The sequence below is a fragment of the Colletes latitarsis genome, chromosome 5, assembly GCF_051014445.1.
Source record: "Colletes latitarsis isolate SP2378_abdomen chromosome 5, iyColLati1, whole genome shotgun sequence".
NCBI classification, from domain to species: Eukaryota; Metazoa; Arthropoda; class Insecta; order Hymenoptera; family Colletidae; genus Colletes; species Colletes latitarsis.
In genome coordinates this window covers 33,060,251-33,086,072 of record NC_135138.1, presented here as the reverse complement: position 1 = coordinate 33,086,072, position 25,822 = coordinate 33,060,251, and the positions used below count along the sequence as shown (strand labels likewise).

At 41.7% G+C, this 25,822-nt stretch overlaps 1 protein-coding gene and 1 long non-coding RNA gene across 6 annotated transcripts in view; one reads left to right on the top strand and one right to left on the bottom strand.

The window, feature by feature from the left end:
- Myo10a (unconventional myosin 10A) overlaps positions 1–25,822 on the top strand; it is a 75,629-nt gene that overhangs the window by 5,765 nt on the left and 44,042 nt on the right. For 3 of the 5 annotated variants that reach the window (XM_076765881.1, XM_076765880.1, XM_076765877.1), the window contains exons 2-19: positions 3,361–3,463; positions 13,081–13,191; positions 18,393–18,481; positions 18,549–18,612; positions 18,689–18,798; positions 19,028–19,312; positions 19,750–19,927; positions 20,002–20,280; positions 20,356–20,685; positions 20,875–21,162; positions 21,240–21,397; positions 21,586–21,963; positions 22,072–22,415; positions 22,510–23,181; positions 23,271–23,542; positions 23,603–23,779; positions 23,861–24,314; positions 24,543–25,351. In XM_076765881.1, the coding sequence (XP_076621996.1) occupies positions 3,443–3,463; positions 13,081–13,191; positions 18,393–18,481; positions 18,549–18,612; positions 18,689–18,798; positions 19,028–19,312; positions 19,750–19,927; positions 20,002–20,280; positions 20,356–20,685; positions 20,875–21,162; positions 21,240–21,397; positions 21,586–21,963; positions 22,072–22,415; positions 22,510–23,181; positions 23,271–23,542; positions 23,603–23,779; positions 23,861–24,314; positions 24,543–25,351 (5,019 nt within the window). In that variant the 5' untranslated portion in view covers positions 3,361–3,442. Of the gene's footprint in view, positions 1–3,360; positions 3,464–10,219; positions 12,119–13,080; positions 13,192–18,392; positions 18,482–18,548; positions 18,613–18,688; positions 18,799–19,027; positions 19,313–19,749; positions 19,928–20,001; positions 20,281–20,355; positions 20,686–20,874; positions 21,163–21,239; positions 21,398–21,585; positions 21,964–22,071; positions 22,416–22,509; positions 23,182–23,270; positions 23,543–23,602; positions 23,780–23,860; positions 24,315–24,542; positions 25,352–25,822 lie in introns of those variants that run through there. The other 2 variants (XM_076765878.1, XM_076765876.1) reach the window with 2 other exon arrangements.
- LOC143342219 (uncharacterized) lies at positions 85–7,463 on the bottom strand. The gene is made up of 4 exons (XR_013079755.1): positions 7,366–7,463; positions 3,756–4,006; positions 3,577–3,658; positions 85–848 (listed from the first exon to the last, which is right to left on the bottom strand). It is a non-coding gene; the product is annotated as an uncharacterized LOC143342219 (long non-coding RNA).

Here is a 25,822-nt window from a genome sequence, read left to right as displayed (position 1 = left end):
TACCATTAATTACCCTCATTATTATTTACTGTGTTTAAAAATAATTATCGTCAGTTTTTAGGTAATATAAATATTTACTTAGAATAAAACTCATAGCTCTATTTATTGAAAAATTCAGACACGTGTACATTTACTTCTTCGGTGTTTTTTAATGATTTTTCGTTATCGCGTTTGTGGAAATGGTTTGAAAGTCAAATTTTTACGGTGCTTCCTTAAAATATTCCAAGTGACTAAAAATAAGAGCGGGGCCCAAGGGTAAGTGCTCCATTTGTCGAGGGCGGTATCGTAGAAAATAGTGAAATATCACGATGCTGGTGATTCACACTCCGCTTCTAGCCGCGAGATAGAGATACACACGCCTGCGAGCATCGATCATGCGGATAAATCCTCGAGTAAAAGTACCTCCTAGCGTCCTTCTGCGGTGCTCACGGTGGAATGTATTTCGCAATCTTATGCTAATTTGGTTAGTCACCCTCGGTAGGTCGACTGCGTTCGATATGTCTACACCGGTATTTGCGGTGTATCCGTGCCGGAATAGAAGAGGCGTAGTTGAAACGATATGGCGGAACAATGGCGACGGCAATTTGGCCTTTCGACACCATCGATTGTTCCTTGTCCTTTCGCGACACCTCATCCTTAAACACGTCCCATTGACTGCGGGAAATGGCGGAGATTGTTGGACCACTTCGTGTAATGGGTGCGTCACGTTTACAGTGACATTGAAATGACAGTTCATTAGAAGGAAACAGTTCAAGATTATTAGCTCGTAGTAGATGGTAGCAAATCAGTGACGTCGAGTGGTGAGCATTCCTTTCTGTTTCTATCGAGTACACGGAGGAACTTCAACGCTGGAACAATCAATGTTTATTTTTATCCGTTCGGCTAAGATTAGTGGCATTTTATATTGTGCGATCTTAAAACTTTAAGTGACACAAATTAAGACAATACCTCTTTTACTATAACAAATAATAACTAATAGATTGGACCCAGATGTCAGTTTTATCTAGACTTTTTCCAAAACAAAATAGAGGAAAAAGTCCCCCAAACGTGATCATCTTTTGATGACACAATTTTGTTTGATTGATGCAAAAGAATACCATATTTTTACGGACTCGCAGGCTTCTGTACCACGTTGAAGCAGCTTCGATATCTCTTCGCGAAATATGAAAGTATCGAATTCACGGGGAAACTTAAACGTTCAAATATTCCATAAGCGTATAAAAATTTTACGCATCGCGGATTAAACTTTTCTCCCACTTTCACTCCGACAATAAACAGCAGCAACCATCTAAAACGTGGCTGTTCGTTCACGATCAGCGGCGCTGAGAGCGAGAGAAGGAACAACGATCGTTGTTCCTTCATCTCTCGAACCGAAGGAGCGTTTCTTGCGACAGTTCTGGTATTCCAGGAACGCGAACTAGTCTATTTCGATCGCCCGTATCGTTTTCCAATCGCGTCGCGAAAACGCGCGGCATTTTCAGTTTTCCATAACTCGCGGATCCGTTTTCCAGCCAGCAATCGTGAATCACGCGAACGCAATGCGATACCTCAATTATCCGAGGCAAACCATCGTTTCTTCGTGCAAAATACAGAACACTTTACGACACTTCCTGTATTTCTGAAACGCCGAGCGATCGGTATCAATGGTTCTCCACGCGAACATTATGTGTATTTTCTGAAAAACGGTTCGCGAAATTGTGCAAATCTACACGAACCTATACGGTAAAAAGAATCACTATGTCATTGAACTCCAGCCTCAATGGATAACCGCTCGTTCATTCATAAACTATAGTGATATTCTAATTTTTTCGAGGACACTGACACATACATACGTGTTGCCTGTTTTAAAATCAAACATTTTAAAGACACTAAATATTAAAGATTTTCTAGGAATTATTATTAAACCATATCGTTATAAATTGTTCTTTGAAAAAAAAGAAAAAATTAATATTCATCTCCGATATTTAAAGCATGCTTCTACGATCATTCCTTTTCTATCAAATTAAACGTTTTGTTTTCTTGGCGCGGAGCCAGCTGGCATTGATCGACAGTGAACTTTACGTTTCCATGTATGCTCAGTATACAGTTACATTTGATACCATAAAAATTGAGTGATTTCAACCATGAACATCACTTTATGATAGTATCTCTTATCAATCGTTGACTTTTAAGCTATTTAAACAGCTTGCTAAAAGGGCCTGTTTTATTGAAAAAAAATTGTAAGATACAGTATTCTATACATGTAACTTGGATGCACATTAGTGCTTGGATAATATGTTTCAGATTAAAAAGATTTTCACTACAATAACTTAAACACATCTCTATTACTACCTATTTCACTTCTATTTTGCCTCAATGCTATTTAATCTTATACTTTCTGAGATAGCACAACGGGTATAGTTAATCATTTTCCATTCGAAATGCGAGATTTAGGTTTGAACTTTGATCGAACTTTTCCTTCGAAGCCGTTCCTCTCGTGCGTGGGATGTCACTAATACCGGAAATCGAATAATAATCAGATGCTGCACGTTGCTTCCGGTTAGTCGATACGATTTACTCTTTCCGATCACGAAGACTGCAAAGATCGTGACGTTGGATCGGTCGTTCGTGATCCGATTTATATCTTAAGAAGTAATTTGCTGCTCAATGTTATGTCCGTGGCTACTATAAAATGATCCATTATAATCAATCTGATTTTCTTACTTAAGGGACAAATTAATCCCTTAATAACGAATCAAGCTTATTTTATGCAAATTTTCAAATTTTATTTTAGACCTTTTAAACGTTTTTGTCGATAAGTTACTCTCGTTTGTTTCCTAAATAAATAATTAATTACTTGTGCAACTTCAAATTGCAAGGACAGAACTTTTCAACGCAATTTATGCACAATCGAAGATCGAAGGAGAAGAATGTTGATTTGCTTCGAAGCTAATCAAATTCATTCATTTATATTCATTTATATTTGTTCGGCTGTATTGATAATGGCGTGCTTTATATGCCTGGGTGGACGAAAGATTAAAACGAATCCTCGTAACTGTACTCAATACCTACACATTATAAATTATTGAAATTCTTTGGGTTCAGAAGGTTGGAAGTAAGAAACGACTCGCGTTAATCCATAACACTTGAGTTAAATGAGCTTCGTCTTACCAATTAAATTTACAGTTAAGTTTATAGTCCTCGATCATTTATAAAAGAATCTTCTTTTCACGAATAAATGGAACAATTTACAAGAATGAAACGCAGTTCATTTAATTAGTAACGAAGCGATTAATCAGTTACAAAGATTAATTAGTTGTTCAGGCTTTTAGGAAGTTCATTATTATCCGCGAATTAATTAGAGTATCAATTCTTTTACAGGAGGCAAGGAACAACAATCTGACTTGCCCGTGCAAAATGAGGGTAGCTCATTCTCTTCGAACGGCACTGTAACAGTCTCAAGATGTACGCCGAGTGGCAAAAGGTGAGTTAACAATATTGTTATCAAATTGATCTTAAAAATTCGTTTGTGCAAGATTCGATACAAAAATTAGCCAAGTAGAAATATTAAAAATATCCCAAAAGATTTCACGTTACCTGTGGTCCAGGGATCTTCAAACTTTTGCAAACTTTTGATTCGTCACTGGGTGCAGGCACGTCCTACCCCATTCATGGTGTTCTAAAACAATTTCCAGGGTTAAAAATTCCATCGAGTTCGCTGGACACGTTTAGGCTGAAAGTTATTGAAAATCTCTTGAGAAGATATTTATTATTACCGAGTGTTTTCGGGTTATCATGTCGTTGCACAATGTTTACGTGGTCAGGATCGTACCAGGGATTGTTGCGTGGTCGGAGTCAATGATCTGTGCACACGCAATTGCGTCGTCGCGCAAGCCAAGCCACTTTCGAATGCTTCTGCGCTTCGCGCTGTTTCGTCCGGCGACCTAATCGCGCTCTATTCGCCGTGCACGCTCGCGAATACGCCGCATTTACTCTTTTCCTTTGCGCTCCGCTGCCTTGGGGATATCTGGAAAAAGTATAAAAAATATTGCGTAAAATCTGGCGCGCTTTCGTACCCTCCGAATCTGACGTAAATGCGAAAATCGTTTGACCAACGTTGAATCAAACAATGACATTTCGAGGCACCATTAACAATTTTAAACCGTAACCAAAGTACGCATTCAAAGCTTACATATTGCACGTCAACGTTTACTCAAAATAAATAATTTTAACGTTTAGTGTAATTTAAAATAAATAATTTTTACATTCAGTTATTACTTTATACAGGGTGTTTGGCCACACCTGGGAAAAATTTTAATAGAGGATTCTAGAGGCCAAAATAAGACGAAAATCCAGAATACCAATTTGTTGATGGTGGCTTCGTTAAAAAGTTATTAACAATTAAATTCAAAAATTTCAAATCGTTCTGGAAAAATTATTTTCGGTTGCGGAGATCAATTACAGTCATTTTTGGTGAATACACATACCCCCGAAATCCTACCCACTTTCGAGAAAAAAATTCGAGTAGGTGGACAAATTTTTCGGCGAAATTGAAAAGTTTCAAATCGTTCTAAAAAAATTATTTTCAATTGCAGGGGTCGATTACAATTATTTTTGGTCATTACACATACCCCCGAAATCTTACTCAGTTTCGAGAAAAAAATTCCTTACCGAAAATCTAATTTCTGGCCAGAAATATCTGCCCGAATTTTCATGCGAATCTTTAAAACGTCATAACTTCTGAACGGATTGGGCGATTTTAATATTTAAAAAAGCAAACTACGCGTATTTTGATGGAGAATATGTACAAATTGCAAAAATATTCGAAAAGTTGGTCCTTGTCCCCGCAAAATGAGAAAAACCCCATAAAAATGGTCCAATTTTCAAATAGCCATAACTCCTACAATTGTGAGTATATTTCAATGAAACTTTTTTCTGAAGTAGAGCTCATGGGTACCTACAAAAAAAGTATTAGACAACTTTTCTGTAGGGTGTCAAACAAAATTACTAAAAATCGAAAACGAATTTTTAAGAAACATCGACAGGGGGTAGGTGCCTAAATTTTTCGGCGAAATTGAAAAGTTTCAAATCGTTCTAAAAAAATTATTTTCGGTTGCGGGGGTCAATTACAACCATTTTTGGTGAATAGACATACCCCCGAAATCTTGCGCATTTTCGAGAAAAAAATTCAGTACGGTCGGAACTTTAAACGTTAATAACTGTTTAACGAGGCCTTCATGAACAAATTAGTATTCTTGATTTTCGTCTTATTTTGTCCTCTAGAATCCCCCATTAAAATTTTTCCCAGGGGTGGCCGAACGCCCTGTATAATTAACACGACCACAAATTAAATTATTCAGTTAGCAATATTGTATATATCCACACAATGAAATTAAAATAGCAATTCAAATTGTATCAATGACCAACTTGTTGAAGGAGATCTGAAACTAAGCGTTTGAATTGTATTTATGATTATTTTACGCTCTGGAATGTCTAAAAAAGTTACGTTGGAGAAACACCTTATCGATCAGTATGTAATACATATATTAGTTCCTTCTAGCGTTATATAAACAGTACTAACATACATTTCTTGGCGAAGCAGAATAGATTATCATGAGTAATGTAAGTGCCGTTACAGTTCGATAATAAAAGTTACTATAAATACAGTTAAAGCCTGCAGACTTAAAAATTCTTGAAATACCTTAGGTAGATTTATGGAAGGCAAGGAAATGAATACTTATTAAATTAGATATTTTCCAAAATATTTCTAGTAGTATGTGTCATGAAAAATATAAGCAAATATTACTGAAATAAAAAAAAAACAGAAAGAGATTCAGATTTAATAACTTTAAGAAGCTGCAACAAATGTAAAATTCATTATCGTGAATTTTACCGTCGCTCATTAACTTTCAAAGCTTTCAGTTAGTAAACAAACGAAGGTCAATTATTTAATGAACAATCGCGTGCGATCCACTAGCTCGTGTGAAATTGAAATTATAATTGGGCACAATGCTTGAGCGCAGAAAAGTACAAACGGTTCTTAACAGTCCTGCATCGTGCGAATTAAAAATTAAGTTGTTCCCATTGTCTTGGAACGTTCAAAGAAATATTCCGAAAATAGGAATTTATAATGGAGAGCGTTCTATCGGGGGATGAGCTTTCGAAATCCGCGATAAGCCGTATTATTTTCAATTATTACAAGAGGAAATGTGGCGCATTAATTATCGAAGCTGAAACGACGTGCGTTATATTACTTCAATTTTCTGTAATGCCGGTTATGCTACTCGGGGACGATGTCTTCCTCAATTATTCTCGAGCTCATTACTCGTGATTGGACCCGCGTAATACTGACTTGAGTAAAAGTGAGAACACGGGTGAATCTTGAACGTCAGGGAAGTGGTTGCAGCTTGCAACGTATCGTAATCAATTTCATCCCAACACAATTGTATACAAATCTAATTTCATTGAACTTTTGCAAAGCGTAAATATAGCAACGAACGTTAAAATAATTCTACATTTCAATCTCTATTTTATACCCTTTTAAAAAATTCTGTTGTAGTTCAAATTAAAGTTTTACATATGAAATGCTTCAATTTTTGAAACTTTAGTTTTAATCGTACCTAAGGTAAAAGTTGAAATATATAATTAATCATTGAAAATATATAAATTTATATAAGTCATGTAACATAACACATGGTGCATTAAACACTTCTTTGTTTATTTAATTATATTTTTTTTACATCTGACGATTACTGTATACTTGGTCGAAGATGCTCATGTATGAAATATTATTTAAAGTCAATGAATATATGAATACTTCTTTCAGTGTTTAAATATTCATTACTATATTATACGCTCTAGAAAGTTTAATCAAATTACGTACATGTAAATTCCTTGTCGATTAATATCTAACGTAGCAATATTATTTTTGTATAAAATTCTTACGTTTAAAAAAATCCTCATTTGTCAATGGAAATAAAAACACCGAAGATTTCATACTTCGGGTCAATCTAAACGGATTCGATCTCAAAGAAATTGACATTTTATATTTCTATTTTTTTTTTATATATTCAATAACTTTATTTGGTATAATAAATAAAATATGCAAGCTTAAGTACTTGAAAGCATGATGTATATAATAGAGAAAGCAAAGTGAAAGGGCGAGGTTCAACGAATTGCTGTTTTGCAATCTAACTAATTATTACAACTTAACAATCGAATTGAAATTCTGCACGAACATCCACTATGAATACAGAATTTCAGAGTTGAAAGACCCGAGTCAAATTATACCTTCTAACACGTAATAATTAATTTTTCGATAAGAGAGATTTTTAATTCGTTGAAATTATAAATATGCTTAGGAAATACCTGATGTACGAAACATACCAATTAATTCCAGTCCTTCCAAAAATTCGAACGAGCTCCAAAAACTGTTGTCGAAACGTTAAATCCTTCCTAAAACTCAGAAATTAATATACCTCTAAAAACAATCTAACAAAATTTAATAAAATTTATTTAAAAACCTACTCTCTCCCGAATAATGCAAAATATCGAATGTAGATCATAGGCTAATGGCCGTAGAGTAACGGTACGATAACTACCAAAATTAATTTCAACTATACACATTATTCCAAACAAGTTAAAACAACTTCAGCATGAATTTCCAACAAATCGATGCGCGGATCGATCGAAACGATACGGAATAGCAACATCCACACCAGTGTTCACAAAAACGATCTCCTCCTCTGCGGGCGTTGCAGGTTTTTTTTTCGAAAAATCAAAGGACGATGCAATCCGTGACGAAACTATTGTCCGATGTCGATCAGTCTGCTTCGCGTCGGACTCGTCTGAACGCGGTTCGAACGGTTTTACGGGCACAATCGGTTTTTACCATCGACAGCGTTGGCCGCTTCTGCAACTCGCCACGGTGGCTAGTTAGAGAATCGCTTCCCGTTCGCCGTGGCCGCAGCCTATATCCAGCTAGCTCCACGTAGGCGTACGCGTATTTAGCGCGTAATTTATATAAGAAGAGAGGCACGCTTGGTTCCACCCCAAAGCACTTCGATCCACTGGCGCCAGCACCTCTTCTTTCGCGTTTTCCATGGAAAGCGGGTGAAACGTTCGCTCGGAACGTCTTCGTTTCGCGACGCTCGGGCCAGCCCCGTGCGCCTCCCTCCGTCCCTCCCACGCGTTGGATCATCGGGAAACGTTCGCGGAAAGGAAAGGAAAAAGAAAGCCCCAAGGGCCAATTTGATAGCATCGTACAGCCGCGGCCAATTAGCCGTTGGCATAATTAAAAAACGGGGTACGCCACTGCGAGCATGCAGCAATTGTTGCGGAGAGGAGACGTATAACTTCCAGTGTTGCATCGAACATCCTCGCGTCCGGATCGCGGAACTCGATTCCTCCACGTCGATGGAAACGAACAGCCTTTTTCTGATACGTGGCCACCCCGGTGGCCGCTTTTCGTCGCTCTTGTAATTCGTCGACGCGTCCTCCTCGTCGTACGAGCGAAGCCCGTCCGAATTTCCGACTGACCCGGTTTTCGCGATCGGTTTTTCGAGGAAGTGGCACGGAATCGTGAAACCCCGACCGATCGAAAGCAGAATTTTTCGCGAAGTCTCGTTCGTTCCTGTGCGCGGCGAAGGAATATTTTGTGGTGATTATTGTTGAGCATGCGAGGACTTGTTTGTGTGTGAAACTAGCTTGTGAAACGAGTCGAAGGACAGCGAGATCGAGAGAAGCAACGACGCGTAGAAAGAGAGGACTGTCGCGGAGGAGTCGAAAGCGCGAACAGAAAACACCCGAGGCTACCGAAGAATGCAAACACTCGACGGGACATATTCTTCGACCGAATCTAAGGAGAACCAGGTTACATCGAAAAGAAAAAGTTGTAATCCAAAAGGATCCCAGGGATTCGACGATCGAACGCCGCGATCGTATTCACGGAGCGTTTCATCGAAAGACCGTTAACGAATTCAACGCGAGCAGCACGGATTTTTCGAGCCTGGTGACCCAATGTTCCCGATAGTAAACCGTCTCGATGACCTCCTAACTCCTTTAAGCGAAATTTAAAATGCGCGACAGTATTGCGCCGCGCGATTGTCTCAAATCTTGACCGATCGTGATCGGATTCTCAAGCGGGTCTCCTGTTGTTCGATAATTGCTGGACGTTTAAGCGGAGCATGTTCCTCCGGAGATTGATGGCCCTTCGCGACTGACGTTTCGTCCCTAGCCAGCCAGCTGTAGAAACGTTTGCCAATTTTAGAAGATAGGCTTAACGATTAATGATCGCTCGAAGGAGTGTCCGTTCCAAGAAAAGACTGGTGCCACGGTGACGTCGCTGACACGGAATGAAAGCAGAGGTCGCTGACACGTGGATTCGTCTGGAAGAGACCTTTTCTCATCTTTATTCACGATTTTACGAGCCGGGTCGTGTTTGCGCGAGCTTTCTGCAAATAGAAAGAGCATCGACGACCGAACGGAAGGTGTCTTCTGCGCGTTAACCTTGAACCCCCCAGTACTTTGCAGTCTGCGACGACGCGGAGAGACGAAACGCGCGGAATATTATTTAACATTGCCCAAAACTCGATATAAAGATGAAATTGATGAAAATTACGAGGAACGAATGCACGCTGTGCGATAAGAACCTGTTGAAAAAATGTCTTCGACCGGTTACCTCCGATAACCCTCGATAACATTGGAACTTGAGACTCGGTTTCTGGTCGGACAGGAAACTGGTCTCTGGCAAAACTCGTACGCTACGAACCCGGTAACAATGTCAGGTTCACGCAAATTCCCAGTACTCGGTGCTAATTGGTGTTAAACGGGACAAGCGCAGGTTGAAAACGCTGCCAATTTTGTTGAATTACGTGCTACCGTGGTCTGTTTGTGATTTAATTGACGTTCCCGTTAGTGCGGTGCTTAAAACTTTTACACTACATTCCGTTGTGCCGGGGAATTTCTAAACGCGAGTTCGAACGTTCAACGATGGCGAGCGTTCTACGAAGGCGTGACGGAAAGTGGACGATCGAGCGACTCTCGGTGGGATTTTGACTCTCGTTTTTTAAAATGTGTCGCCGTTCTTGAGCAAAATCGATTTGTTGTATTTTCGATTCTAATTTTTTGAAAGCATCACGATGTCTGTGATCGTGACTTGACGCACACGAGATCCCCCTCAGCAGCGGTCGCAGAAACCGATAATGCGTATTAAAATCGAACGTTGACCGTTGCACGCAACATGGAGTCCGCGATAGCGTGTAGCAAGAAGCTCGAGCGCAGGTCTACGCGATCGTCGACCTCGAAGAATCAGTTTTCGTCACGAAACACGCGCTCGGAAGCTTTCTACGCCGCCGCGGAACCGTTATCCGTTCGACGCGCATTGCATAATTCCGCCGGCCCAGACCCAGATACAAATTCCGCTCCAAATTCCAGCGGAACGACGGAACGCTCTAAGAAGCTCCACACTTCCGGTCGCTCGAACCACCCGGACCCCAAGTTCGCGGTGGAGATTGGACCGAGAACCGGCAGACAGCCCCGTCAGGAAGCTGTCTTTTACACGATCCCGCGAGACGTAGCGATATCTCGCAAGGAGATCCTCAGAAAGTACAGCAAAGAGAAGGAGGAGAGGGAGGTTGCCTCGAATTACGCCGACACGTTGCGTCATCGTTGGAAGGATCAACAAGAGAGACCCAGAACTCTGCCATCCATAGCCAGAAGATCGTACAAGGATCCGGAAAAGGTGCAGTCCTGTCAGGGAGTCAGGAAAGTCTCCAGGCAGGACATATTGCGCAGACGTGCGAGCGTAGACGGGCCGGTTGTAGCAACGCGTGGAAGGAGTCACGGGGACGCAAAGTTAGAAAGTTCAGAGGCGAAAGGTAGCACCTCTTCCAGTTTCCCGAGGAACGTCCCGAGGCCGAGGAGCACTAGGTGGGGCAGAGAGGATGAGAGAGAGTCCAGGTCGGCCTGTGATTTCGTGACAGTCACTGCCAAGCTGCAGGACATCAACAGCGGCCTTGTGCCAAGACCGTCGACCTTGCCCAAGATTGTTCACGCATCGAGGACATCGCGGCTGGCGGAGGATTGGTCTGGCCCTAGATCAGCCAAGGATGCGGTGAAGAAGGAACCGCCTGTCTACGGAAGGATACGCAGACGGAAGACTTCGTTGCCAGCCAGCACAGGCATCGTCAGGGGGTCCACGTTGTCTTTGAGCGCCCTGTCCAGGTACTCGAAGCCAGGTTATTCGCATGTCAGGGAAAGGGCCGTGGACGTGGAGTTCAAACCGACCACGAGACACCTTCGCGATCCTGTTCCCGACACGCCGTATCGTTCGGCCACTTTGCCTCTCGTTGACATGAGAACGAATCCCCAACGGAGCGCGACTTACGCCAAAGTGCCTCAGAGAGCGACGAAGAGCGCCCAGAGCCACCACGAGAAGACTGGCTCGAAAGATGGCGGGATCGAGGCTAACGTGGACACTGGTCGCCGGAGTATGTCGCGCAGGAGGATCATCGACAACATGAAGGACACGAACGTCTACGAGGACCAGAACAGTTCGAGGACGGAAGACTCTGCTGACATTCCGTCAGAATATCAGTCAGAAAGTCAGTCGTATCAGAGCAAAGACTTCGATGTTCACGGTAGCAACAGTTTGAGCGAGGAAATGAACGGGCTTTCCCGTGTGACTGGATGCAACACGCTGGACAACCGATCGAACAGCAACTGGGCGAAATCCATGGAGTCGACGAAGTACAGATCGAAGTCGCAAAGCAGGCTGGTCGAAAACTTTCGCCCGTCTCATCGGGAGATCGGTACGGCGATCAGGCTGGCGACCACTCTTCCTAGTTATGTGAAAAGTTCGAGAAAGTGTTCGATCGAGAAGCCGCCAGGGACCGACGGTCGCAGGAAACTGCCCAAGGAAACTGGAATCTCGACGAAACAGAGCAAGGAGAGATCGAACTACGTGAAGAAGTCCGCGACCAGAAACGTCAGAGCTTATAACGACGCTAATGGCCGATCGGATTCGCCGGTGACGGCATCCTCGATTTTTGGATTCTGCACCGGGAAGAGAAAACCTTCGACCAACGGCCCGACGAAGGTTGAAACTGCCCCGTCCTATCCATCATGGAACGTGAAAACGGTTAGCATTGATTTAATGTGGCTCGAATGGAAAAAGTCGTGGCAGTCTTTGATCAGTGATTAATCATTTCGGTGCTGCGGGCGCTTATAAGCGTTCGGTCGATCGGTGCATTTGTGTACCGTTAACGTATGTCGGTGTTTGGCGAATATGCTTGATAAATGTGACCACGAGATTTCTATCCATCGTTAGGTCTTACGATTTTTAAGCAAAAAGGATTAATTATAGTTTCCTCTTTGGGTTTCTTCGAGAGTTGAACTCTGTGGCTAGTTTTTCATTTACATTTCCGTAATGGGCTTTTAGAATAAACAATCTTTTGTGTAGACATTATAAATAATAATAATAATGCATGTACGAGTCAATAGGATTGTTTAAATTCTATGTTTGGCCAGGCAAGTCGATGAAAGAATGCAGCGTGTAAAGATTTGCAAAGGCTAGCTGTGTGATAAATTTCTAGTATATGGACATTTGTAGCTCCCATGCTTTATACGACATTTAATAATTTTAACAACTAGTCGGAAGTATCTTCAAGATTTGAACAGGTTTCAACGTCATCTTCTAATAATAGACGCGTGCTCCTTTCCATTTTGCAATTTGAGGCTTTCGGAATGTAAACAATTCAATTTCATATGTGTGAGGACGTCACGGACACGCGTTTGTGCAACCAGTTGATTGGAGAAACAAATAATGTGAATATAACGTAATAACTTTTCAACATCGCAGTTCACAGAAATGTAATTTTTAAATTCGAACAATGGGGATCCAAAAAATTATTATCTAGAACTCTGTTAAAGAGAAATTTCATGTTAGATTTAAATATAAAATAATAATCAGAATATGTGATTCTCTCTTCAATTAAACAGAAGTCTGAGACGCTGATATCTCTCTGTATACCTTTCCAGCAATTTAATTAATAACCTACGATTCGCTAGCTAGAAACTACAATCCAACCCTTTGTTTTTCAGGGTGAATTGGTGTGGTTCGACCCTGGTGTCGGCCACGTGTTACCGGGTGAAGTTTTGGAGTATCACAGAGCCGCCAACGTCCTCTCCGTCCAAGCAGTGATCGCTGGCAAGGTACGAAAATGAATTTATTCTTTCCTGCGAGAAGCTGGAGACCACTCTCCAATCCAGACTACGAGTAGAAAGGGGATAACTCCCAGCGTGTATATTATTCGCCATTCAAACGATCGATCGCATGAGTTACGCAAGTTCAGTGATGCGTCTTCGCGTATGAAAGTTAAACTTGTTTTTTTGCATCGACGTCGAAACGTTTCTTTTCCGACTGCATAGGAATCGGATATTTACCGTTCCTCCTCATAGACAGGCCAACAATGAAACTACACAGCGTGTTATTATCTCGAAGGGATAGAAGAACAGAATAGAAGTGTGTTAGGCTATGTGCTAGTCAACAATACGGGTCCACTTCGAGGCCAACGAACAACCGGTTATTCTGCATTTCCTTAAGACGACGCACGATTCAGGCGATCGGTCGACGTTCTAGGTTCCATTGATTTTTTGTTGAAACAATTTGACAGAAACGCAATAGGAAGGAATAGTCGAATATATTTCATTTAATAATTTATTTGCGGAATACTGATGCCTTACGTCATTGGTCTGCAATTCTGTTACGTGTTTCAAATATTTTAAGCATGAATGTATATTTTTTTTCAAGTTGCATAATGTTATGGCTATTAATAAATTGTTTGAGCTTCGATTTACGTCTTGCTATTCAGCTTTTACAATCAACAAATTAGTATCTTTGATTTTCGTCTTATTTTGGCGTGTAAAATCCCCCATTAAAATTTTTCCCAGAGTTGGCCGAACACCCTGTATATTGGGTGTTCGCCCACCCCCAGGAAAAATTTTAATGGGCGATTCTAGAGGCCAGAATAAGACGAAAATCAAGAATACCAATTTGTTGATGGAGGCTTCGTTAAAAAGTTATTACAATTAAATTAAAAAATTTCAAATCGTTCTGGAAAAATTATTTTTGGTTGCGGGGGTCAATTACAATCATTTTTTATGAATACACATACCCCCGAAATCCTACCCAGTTTCGAGAAAAAAATTCAGTATTGGAGGAACTTTAAACGTTAATAACTTCTTAACGAAGCCACCATTAACAAATTGGTATTCTTGATTTTCGTCTTATTTTGGCCTCTAGAATCTGCCATTAAAATTTTTTCCATGGGTGGCCAAACACCCTGTATGTATGTACAACCCAGTGTTATCAAATACTGAGCAATTTTAACGTTCAGAAAACACGGTATTTTCCTAAGCCTCCTTTCTTTTTCGCAAAAGGAAGAAATGAGTTGTCATTCTGGAAAAAGTGGTATGTTCATACCATAAGAGATTAGTTAAAGTCTTCGCAGTATTCACAGGCTCACCGTATAGCTTTCAGACTGAGATTCTTGTTTCTTTCTAACTATTCAAACTGTCTAATTTGGACTTGACTTTTAAAGAAATTAATATCATCGCCACTAATCAGAAATTCTTATCAACATCTGAAGTAATTTCTAAAAACAGAATAGCGCTTTATAAAAACATATTTATTTTTGGTACGTGTATATTTCTTGGTGCCAAAATACTAAAGTGCTATTTAGTCGGCATTATATCCCTACAATCTCGTAATTTATTCGCTTTCCTAGACCTCCCATAGACTTCTTAAACGATTTTCTGATTAATGACTTCAGAATCCGTCGTATTTAGAAAACGAAAGTGACAAACGTTAATAAAGCGAGTTGTGCTCTCTATGACATTTCAAACTCTTGTGTTTATTACAACTTTCTAGTAATACGTCGATTAAATGACTATGGTTTCTTGATTTATTAATGTATGATTAGAAGTTTCTTTCTCGAGTACCAATCATGACCGTTTCCGGTCTTCTTAGCCACCGTAACTTCAGACGGTTTGTGAATCAACACATCGCTGGATGACGAGTGGCGAAGTATTCGACTGGAAACATAGATTCCCGTCGTAGCCACCCAACGAAGTAGTCAAATGCATCGGGTCCCGGATAGAAAGTCACGAATACCGCGCATACTTCGAGAAATACTTCCGCCAAAGCGGTTCGCGATACCTCGGAAAATTACTCCACCAGAGCGATGTGTTGATCCCGGCGTGAAAGTGCATATCGAAAAGGAGCAGCGTGCCCTGCTACTTGCAACACCTTCCTGCACTTTCAAGCTCCAAGGACATCGTATTGGCAACAATCGTGTCCACGAGTTTTTCGCGTTCCCTGTCTTTCACTTTCGTGAATTGACGACTCTTCTCTTTACGCGTGTCCTCGCTAGGAATGACATGGCGTCAGAATCTATACTTCGTGCAACGAAACACGACTGTAAACAAGAGCAAACGCCCAAGCGATCAAACGAATCGAACGTCAATAATAGTCGACGAATAAAGAGAAAAAATTATCAGTCCGCTGTCTAAAATTAATTAGTTTGAGGTGTTAACTTCCTCTTATTAAATGTTTCATGAGATATTATTGTGAAAAGATATGGTGTTTCTGCAAAATAAATTGAAAATGCAAAGTAAAAGTTTGCAATTAAAGAAGCTTTGTAAATAATACTTTCGTCCGCGTTGAATAAATATCGTGTGTTGCAATTGGATAAAACGTGATGTCTTGTGTAAAAGTATGTCGATAGTGTGGAATGGACTTTATTTGTACGAAGATTCGATTAAGAGAAAGTTTAATTTGTAATTGCTAATGCACGATCCTAATGCAAACAACGTGTACACGATTACAATATTCTTAATAGTTAGTAGTGCAGAAGTTTATTATATTCGTTACTTCTTGTTAATTTTATTTTTTTTTTTCAAAGTGTTAAAGAAGGAGACTAGAGTATTTATTATATCACGTTAAATATTCGTTTAAGGGTGTTACCTGTATCCAAAGTAAGTCATAATAATAACATAACGTCAGTTGATGAGCCAAGCTATCAAGTTTGTTCACGGTTTTATTTGCACGACACACGCATAACTTCGTCGAACTGCTCGACTTTAGTATTTGATTACTTTTCTACGTAGCAGAGTCTTATGTTCGATTTCTCGAAGCATTGTCGCGCATTGGTAGCAGAGTCTAGTTCAACGGTGTCCTATTATAGATGACGATGCACACGGGCGTAGAAATAAGAAATTTACATCTTAATTACATAACGGAATTGTTCAAAATATCAGACAGTTTTACGAATATTTATTTAACTGGGAATTAATCAAAAGTTTCACGTTACAGATTTATCTGAAAACGGAAAACTATTAGAATAATTGGAAAATATAACATAACAATTTATAAATATATAAATTAAAGAATAGATATTTTTACATTTATTCAATAACTCTCTCTTACTATAATTCTCAACATCTTAATAATATACGCAATAAAACACTTTAAATTGGCTAAAGAATATTCATTCACAACAGAGAATTCCGTATCAAATTTCAAGACGAGTTATCTGACGTTAATCTGACACTGGTTGTAAGGAAATATCTCTAAAACAAGTCGCAGAATATTTCCAGTGGAATGACTAGCAAAACGTTCAATGAAAACTCCTAGTATCCTACTTACAGGACATTCAGGACAATATTTTTTTCTGGTATTAAAATTTATTTGAATATAATCTTTAAGGTATAAAATTGAAACTTAAATAAAGTGGATATTCTATCAAGCAGTAATTGATAAACAGCCTCTCAACTATTCCAACCTTTCAAGCTTTTTCGTTTCCATTTTTTTTATATCAGCATTAATGACAGAAAACCTTTCAACAGGTATTTTAAATATGAATAAAACACTACAGACAGCAGCTCTTATCATTCTACTGTATAATACACTACTTTTCTTCTGAGAACTCACGCGAACTACAGTTTGAAAAATCACTGGGTTAATATACGACCTCGAACAGCCTCGGAAGACTTTCAGTCGCCATGTCAGTGAAAGGACGCTCTTGATTAATTTTCATAATTTCACGAAGTACTGGAGGGTCCATTAAAACCTTCTAACGGGATCGGTTTCTGTTTACTACGACGGATCGAGTCATCGACAACGTCGAGTCGCATTCCCCGCGGTCGCGCAGCGGCGACGCCAATGGAATTGCAACTGCAAACTCAGGCAGCCCGGTATCCGGTTAAGTCTCACGTGAGTGGCTTTCGCGTCTTATGTGAATTCGCGCGAATCTTCCTTTTTTAACACGCGCATTCTCTCTACGGAGATCGGGCTGTAATCGTCGTGAAAATCGGGCAAAAACCAACTTGGAAAACAGAGACACTGTTAAAAAAGCTCAAGCTTGATTAGTGAGTCTTTTGGCACAGGGAATTTCTGGCAAATCTAAAAATGGAAGAAGCTGCTGCGAGCATCGAACGCGTCCGTCACGATCAATTGCTTCGAGATATCTGAATCTATGAACTGACCACTCTCGTTAGACTATGAAATGGATAACGCAGAAGTTCGTCATTACGACGTGCCGATAATCCGTGCAAAATCAACGCCAGAATCCTCGGATGTATCCTTTCGTTGCGACACCACGGATTCATCAGCTTCGTCTAGCGTCAGGAGTCGCACGGAGGAGCTTCATCTTGATGGCGGGAGGGAATACGAGGAGCCAGACTCCGACAGATGTTCTGAAACGGCGGAACGATGGTACGATGTTCCTGTTCAAAAGTCAAGGTTACGCTCGAAAGAAAGTGTCTTCGACTGCAAGGACGCGGAGGTGTGTTTGTGCGCGCCGCAGCAAGACTTCGTCGAGTGGCATTACAAAACGACGAAATCGGTGCTGAAGAGTTTGAACCCGTCCTTCTGTGAACGGAACTTCGACGACGAATCGGATGATTTTCTCAAAGAATTCCCCGATGGCTCGATCGACTCCTCGTCGACGTTCTCGCGCGAGTTCTTTCGCGTGTATCCCAGGGAGGACGAGGAAAGCGACGCCAACAGCTGCTCGAGGAGGCAGGGTACGATCAAAAGGACGACCAGAGTGGCAACCTTGAGACCGAAGTTGAAGAAGTCACCGGAACCATTGACGTACCTCTGCGTTCGCGTGATCAACGAAAATGTAATGCGGTGCGAGGCTACGTCGTCGAATTCGAAATTGAACCCGAGTTTCTGTGATATTTTTTTATTATCGTGGGCGTGGTAATCGATAACAGTAATAGGAAAAGTATATTAAGATTAAAAGTATTTTCTTTATTAATTTGAGGGCATCGAATAAGCTACAAATTAAAATGTAAAACTATCAGACGATATAGGTGAAACAATAACAAATATATATTTTATATTCCAGCCGCAAATCTTCACCCTCACTAATTTGAGCGGAGTGAAACCAAGGCAGGATCTTGGACACAATGGAATCGAAGACATGATTCAGTTAACGTGAGTCTCACTTCGATCATCTTAAGTCATTTGTATCATGAAATTATTCGCATTATCTAAATTACAGCGACCTCAACGAGGCGTCTTTATTATGGAACCTGAAGATTCGATACGACAAGGAATTAATATACGTACGTTTAATCGTTTCACTCCTCATTAATATTAACGATTATTACCACATTAAAATTAAACTGTCATTTTTAACAGACGTACACGGGAAGCATCTTAGTGGCGGTAAATCCATATAAAATGTTCGACATTTATGGCTTGGACCAAGTGAAACTCTACGAAGGACGAATACTCGGCACGCTGCCACCGTGAGTAACATTACTTTGTAATTAAAAAGCACTATATGTATACATCAAAATTTCTCAAACTCCTCTGTGGAATCTCGATTTAATTGCATTATTTGTAACTAGTTTTTTTTAATTAGATTCATCGTTACATTATTTGTGACAAAATTTTCCTGTCATTTCTCTGTGAAATATTTTCATGTACCGTATAATATGTACTTTGTACTGGAAAAACGTTACGATGAAATTGCAGACATCTGTTTGCCGTGGGCTCGTCCGCGTACAGTCAAGTAACCGCTGCAAATAATGCAAGCGCGAATCAGGTGGTCGTCATTTCCGGTGAATCCGGTTCAGGAAAAACGGAATCCACGAAACTCGTAATGCAGTATCTAGCAGCGGTTAATCGAGCGCCGAACAATCTCGTCACCGAACAGATACTCGAGGCGACGCCATTGTTGGAAAGCTTCGGGAACGCAAAAACGCCTAGGAACGACAACAGCAGCCGATTCGGGAAATATTTGGAGGTCTACTTCAGAGAGTGAGTGCCCATTACCGTTACGAATCGCCGAGAAATCGGCAACAACCGTTATAAAATTGCTTCTAACGCTTGTATAAAATCGAAGGTGTCTTAGCAAAGAAACGATTGGAAGTGAAAATGAATACTTCGAGAGATATTTGTGAAACTTAATTTCCATAACAATAAACGACACACCCAAATGTTGGGAAATTAAGGTTGCATAGTCTTTCGGACAGCTTTCTTTCGACTAGCCAGAAATAAAATAAAATATATTCAATATCACGTTAAAACTCTCTTTCTTCCAAAAGATAAATAAAAAAGATACTGAATTTATGTTATTTTAGATATTCTTTGAAAATGTTTCCACGTCTGAGCGATACCTGAAGAATAACATAAATTGCTTGCATTCTCATTACTTTTATTATTATATAACAAGCAATTTGAATAATTATTTTTAGTGGAGTCATTATCGGAGGAAGAATAACCCAGTACCTCCTAGAAAAAAGTAGAATAGTCACTCAAGCGTCGGAGGAAAGGAACTACCACGTGTTCTACGAGCTTTTGGCTGGTCTCGATCAGCAACTGAGAGACAAATACGGTCTACTGACGCCGGACAAGTACTTTTACTTGAACCAGGTGATACTCTAAGCGCCAGAATTACGAAGATGCCGCTTTCGTTGCACGGATGATGTTACAACTTTAGCTTTCAGGGTGGTAACTGCGAGATCGATGGGAAAAGCGACACCCAGGACTTCAAAGCTCTGTTGTCCGCGATGCAAGTATTGGGATTCACCTCTGAGGAGCAGGACACGATATTCAAGATCCTCGCCAGCGTGTTGCATTTGGGGAACGTGTACTTCCATCGGAAGCAAATGAGGCACGGCCAAGAGGGCGTGGAAGTTGGCTCGGACGCGGAGATTCGTTGGGCAGCCCATCTTCTTCAAGTGAATTCCGACGGAATCATCAGAGCCCTCACCACTAAAACAACGGTCCGTGGCAGAAAAAGCGGCATAAGAATCGCCCCAATTGTTCCTCGATCGACGGGTAATTGAGTCTGTTTATAGGAGGCAAGAAACGAGAGAGTCTTCACTGCGTTGAACATCGACCAGGCTCTGGATGCCAGGGATGCCTTCGCCAAGGCTTTGTACAGTTCGTTGTTTTCCTGGCTGGTCGCTCGCGTTAATCACATCGTCTACAAAGGTACCAAACAGACCGCCGCGATCTCGATCCTCGATATATTCGGCTTCGAGAATTTCACGGAGAACAGCCTGGAGCAGTTGTGCATCAATTACGCGAACGAGAACCTTCAGTTCTACTTCAACAAGCATATTTTTAAATTGGAGCAGCAGGAGTACGCCAAGGAAAAAATTGACTGGACGACTATCAATTATACCGTAAGTAGGAATTCGATAGTTCTTGGTGAAACGAGACGAAGAGCTTGCAATAATTTGTGAAATATAAGCGCCAATTTTGACTCGGAAATTCATTAAATTTAAAATATATAGCTGTGTAATACTTGTTAGAAGAAATGGAACATCTATTGACATTTGAGTCGACAGTCAACGTATTAATTACTTTCATAGGACAATCTGCCAGTGATACACTTAATTGCAAAGAAACCTGTCGGGATTCTTCACCTGCTGGATGACGAGAGCAATTTTCCCAAAGCGACGGATCTCTCGTTTCTGGAAAAATGTCATTACAATCACGCCTTGAGCGAACTTTACTCGAGGCCAAGAATGAATTCCGCCGAGTTCGCCATTAAACACTACGCTGGCCAAGTTTGGTACAACGTCGAAGGTTTCTTGGACAAAAACAGAGACACGTTGAGATCAGACGTGGTAGAGTTATTAATAAGCAGCAAAATATCTGTAAGTTCCGCTATCTTTGATGAAAACAATGTTTCATTGATCGTGGTCATTTACGGCGATCGTTAATTCCTTTCCAGATGGTCAGTAAAATGTTCCAACACGTAAGGACGACTCACGAGGCTAACAAAACTATGAATAAACCGAACGGCAGATTCGTCACCATGAAACCGAGGACGCCAACCGTGTCTGCGCGGTTTCATGACAGTCTGCAACAACTTCTCGACTCCATGTCTCAGTAAGTATCGCTCGGATCTCTTTGAACGAATGTTGATTATAATTACAAACAGCTCAGCTGCGAATTTGATACAATATTTGACTATAAATTTACTCTATAGAATACTCTATCGAAATGTAAACAAAGAACTCAGGGATCTGAATTCTGAATCCTGAAATTAACGATTCAATGGTCGTTGAACGTTTCAGATGCAATCCGTGGTTCGTGCGATGCATCAAGCCAAATACTGAGAAAGCGCCAATGAAGTTCGACATGCCATGCGTGTTGGAGCAGCTTCGATACACAGGGATGTTAGAAACGATTCGAATACGGAAGACAGGTTACCCGGTACGGCTTCTTTTCGGACATTTCGTGGACCGCTACAGATACCTCGTTTCCACGCATCTGCCCAGGGGAGCGCCAAACAAGGAGCTTTGTCGCATAATTTTGGATAAAGCTGCGCCGAGAGAGGCACAGTCTCAGTATCAGCTGGGACTCACCAGGGTGTTCCTGCGGGAATCGTTGGAAAGGACTCTGGAGTACAACAGAGCACTGATCTTAGAAAGGGCAGCCATAACAGTTCAAAGGTACGAAAAATTATCCATAGAAAAATAGTAAAATGTTTCATTCTAACTTGGATAAATTGGAAAAGATTCTCAGAGTACAGTACGTTCAATATATCTTTATAATTGCAGATACACCAGAGGATTCCTCGCAAGGAGGAGGTTCCTGAACATCTCGCGAAGCACGGTGCTCATCCAAGCCGTTTATCGCGGCTACCGAGAGAAGAAGAAGTTCAGAGCGTTGAAAAAGGCGACGTTGATGGCGCAGAAGATATACAGAGGGAAGAAACAACGCGAGAGGTTTAGCGTATTGAAGGAGGAGATGGCGAAGAGGGCGGAAATCGAGAGGGCCAGCAAGGAACGAGCCAAAGCGAAGCAACATCGGGAGGAGCAGGAAAGAACTTCGAGAGCTGTGGCTGGTGTCAATCATCTGGAAATCCCTGCTGAACTCGCGTTCATCTACAGCAAACTTGACGGTACCTTATCCAAGTCACCGACATCGTTAAATTTTATAAAATATGGTCGACTAAAATTCACGTAAAATTCGAGTTAATTTCGTTAAAATTACAGACTGGCAACCAACGCACACGGAGAGGAATCTCTTGAAAGTCGTCGGTCAAGTGATCCCCATGCACCACACGTACGGTCTGCCGCCTGACATCGATCAGCATCAGTTTTCAAAATTCACGAACATTTATTTCAAAAGCCACATCTTCGGTATGAAACGCGAACCGATAAAGACGCCGTTTCTGGCGAAAGCACGGGACCAAGATTACACAGACTCGCTGATGATCTTCAAGATGATCCTGCGTTTCATGAACGAGAACAACTTGAGCGGCAAGAGGGAACAGGCTCTGGGGGATTACATCGTGAACAAAGGAATCGTCAATGAGAAATTGCGTGACGAGATTCTGTGTCAATTGGCCAATCAAACGTGGAAGAACGAGAACGACGCGAACAAAGAAAGAGGCTGGTTGTTGTTGTCCAACTGTTTGTCAGCTTTTCAGCCTAGTGCAACTCTGTTCAAGTATCTCCTCAAGTACGTGTCCGATCACGCGTACGATGGTTACAAAGCTTATTGCCAGAGGAAGCTTCTGCAGGGCGAGAGAACGATATTCAGGATAATGAACAACAATCAACAAATCGTGCATCACGTACCGAGGAACTACCCGCCTTGCGTGTTGGAGTGGAGGGCGAACAGAAACCGTGTTAACATGGCGTTGAGCGTAGGATTCTATGACGGTAAGTGTCGAAACATTGTTAGATATTGATAAAAGGGGGCTAGAAAACAGAATCATCCGAACAAAATGATCGAGCCAAGTTATTTTCAGGCGAGACGATTACTTGTGCAGTGGATTCGTGGACAACGTGCGAGGAGTTGGCCAATCTCGCTGTTCACAATCACGGTGTCGACAATTCCGGCTGGACCATCACTTTATGGAATCAGCTAGATGGTCCAGACGCCATCGTAACGGAAACCAATGGTTTCGATTACGTTCTCGACCTGATTTCCGAAATGGAGCTAGCGCCAGCATTCCCAGCCGCTAAACACATGTTCCTCGAACAGCGAAAGAACAGTTTCCCTCCCATCAAGAAGAGAGAAGTGAGTACATTAATTTTACACGACGTTTTGCTCAATGTAATTTTGCACGGCTCGTTTTAGCACACGCAGATAATTCGAGAATTGGAGCAAGAAATAGAGCCACCTGTTCTGAAGACGTTCCAACCTCTCGAACGAAAACCAGTACCAAAACCGGTGGACAAACCCGTTGAACCGGAAATTCAATCGCCCAGGCGACCCGCTGTTCCTCCGCCACAGCCGCCTGTGGCGAAGCCATCGGTAAATTATATCACGATTCAAGTATCCAACGATCGAAATTTTTGCTAACAAAATTTGTGTTTCACGATTGCCTCCAACCAGGTGAGAAAGCAATCTCACGAAGCTATGCTGGAGACGACAATAGAGACTGGTCTGTCGCGGAAATCAGCCCTGAACGACAGATACTTCGAGAACGAGAAGCAACGTAGTCGTAGCTTGGACAATTTGCTTCAACCGGAAGTGGTGCCGTCGCCGGTGAAACTGGCGAACCTCGGATTATCGTCGTCGAAGCTGAACGAACGCTATCACAGTCTCGAAAGGATTGGAGAGACGTCTGCCGTGAGCAACGTCGAATACATGACGAGGAACGAAATCGCTCAAGAGAGGAAGTACAGCAGGATAACGAGAACAACGGAACCCAACATCGAAGAAGAAGATTTGACGATCGACTTCGAGTATCCCGATATCCAATCCGTCAGTCAAACAGGGAGATCGGAGGACGACAAGAGCAGTTACATCAGATCGCAAACTAGGTTCATCAAGTCTCAATATCCTGGTAAGTGTCATGGGTTTAGTAAATAGTACTGTCCTTAGAACATCTGTGACATTCAGAGCGACGGTATTGTCAGATTTTCTTCGTTGCTTGCTCCGTACAGATTCTCGAACGTTGAGCCGATATTTACGCGCTACTTTTGATCGATTCGATCGTTCCAAACAGAAAATCTGAATATCTCATTCTGTACAATTGTCAAGTGTCTGTGAACATTTTTCCCTGAATCTGAAGGTAAACGAGCACTGCCAGGTAGTCAATCGAGTCGTGCCTACATCGAAAAGAGCGAGTACGGCGTGAAATCATCCGCCATGTCTGACACGAGCGAAGCTCCATCCCTGGCGTCGCACGTGAGACGAGTTAGGGTGCCTAGTCAAGCTTCGGACGTGGATCAGTTCCTGGACGAGTTGTTCATGCCGGTTCTGGACGGAAATCTGGACGAACTGTCCGATGCTAGGAGCCTGGCGGCTAGCATCAAAGGTACGAGCGACGACAGGTCTCAGAGCGACGCTGTGATTCTTGAAACTCTGAGAAAGAACGACGTCGACGAGCGAGGGGGCAGAGGAAACCTCGAAACCGTCGACGACTTCATGGAAATGATGTTCGAGGGTTCTGAGAACGAAACGATCACAGCAAAGGAGTTGTTAGAGAGGATCAAAGGAGGAGGCAACATGGACATACCGAATCAGAACGCCAATTTTAATTTCGGTGCCATCACACCAGGGATGATGTCCCCACCAATGATGATGCCAATGTTCAGTGCACCGCAACAGGTGCCATCCGCACAAAGTAGCAGCATGAACATGGGACCTGGATTTATGCCAATACCAATCTACAGCATGCAAGGTCTCAGTCTTCCACAGTATCCTAATTCACCACCGAGCCAAAACAACGACATGATGGCGTATCAGCAGAACCTGCAGAGAGCATTCCTGCAGAGCGCCATGGCGCAAAACATACAAATCCAGCAGCAACTGTTGGCACAGAATCAGGCTCTTCAGCAGCTGCTCGTGCAGAGTCCACAAAACTCTAACCAACAACCGGTGAGAAATTATTAATCTTAATCGGTTATCGTGAATAATTACATTGATACGTTGGGACATGAAAAGGTCTCCCCGATCATCTTTCGGGACGATAGACATTTTTTCTGCGTCCCGTATGGCGCAAACATTAATCAAAGATGCGACCAGATGAGACGAGGCTCTGAGAATTTTCTCGTTAAAATTACCTGTACGTCGTTATCGTCTCGGAAGATAATCGTAGAACATGCTCGAACACATCTCTCACACAAAGACCAATACACTCTGTAAAAACAAACACAGTTTAATTCTTGATTGAATTCTTTTCTCCGACACTGCGTTACCTTGCCGCACAGTAACACTTACGATGTCGTAACGTCCATAAACAGAGAATTGCATGTTAAATGTCATCACAGTGAATGGGATAGCCGTCATTCGGCGTGTCACTTTCACGATTCACGATCACATAACTGGTACTAACACGATCACTCTTGC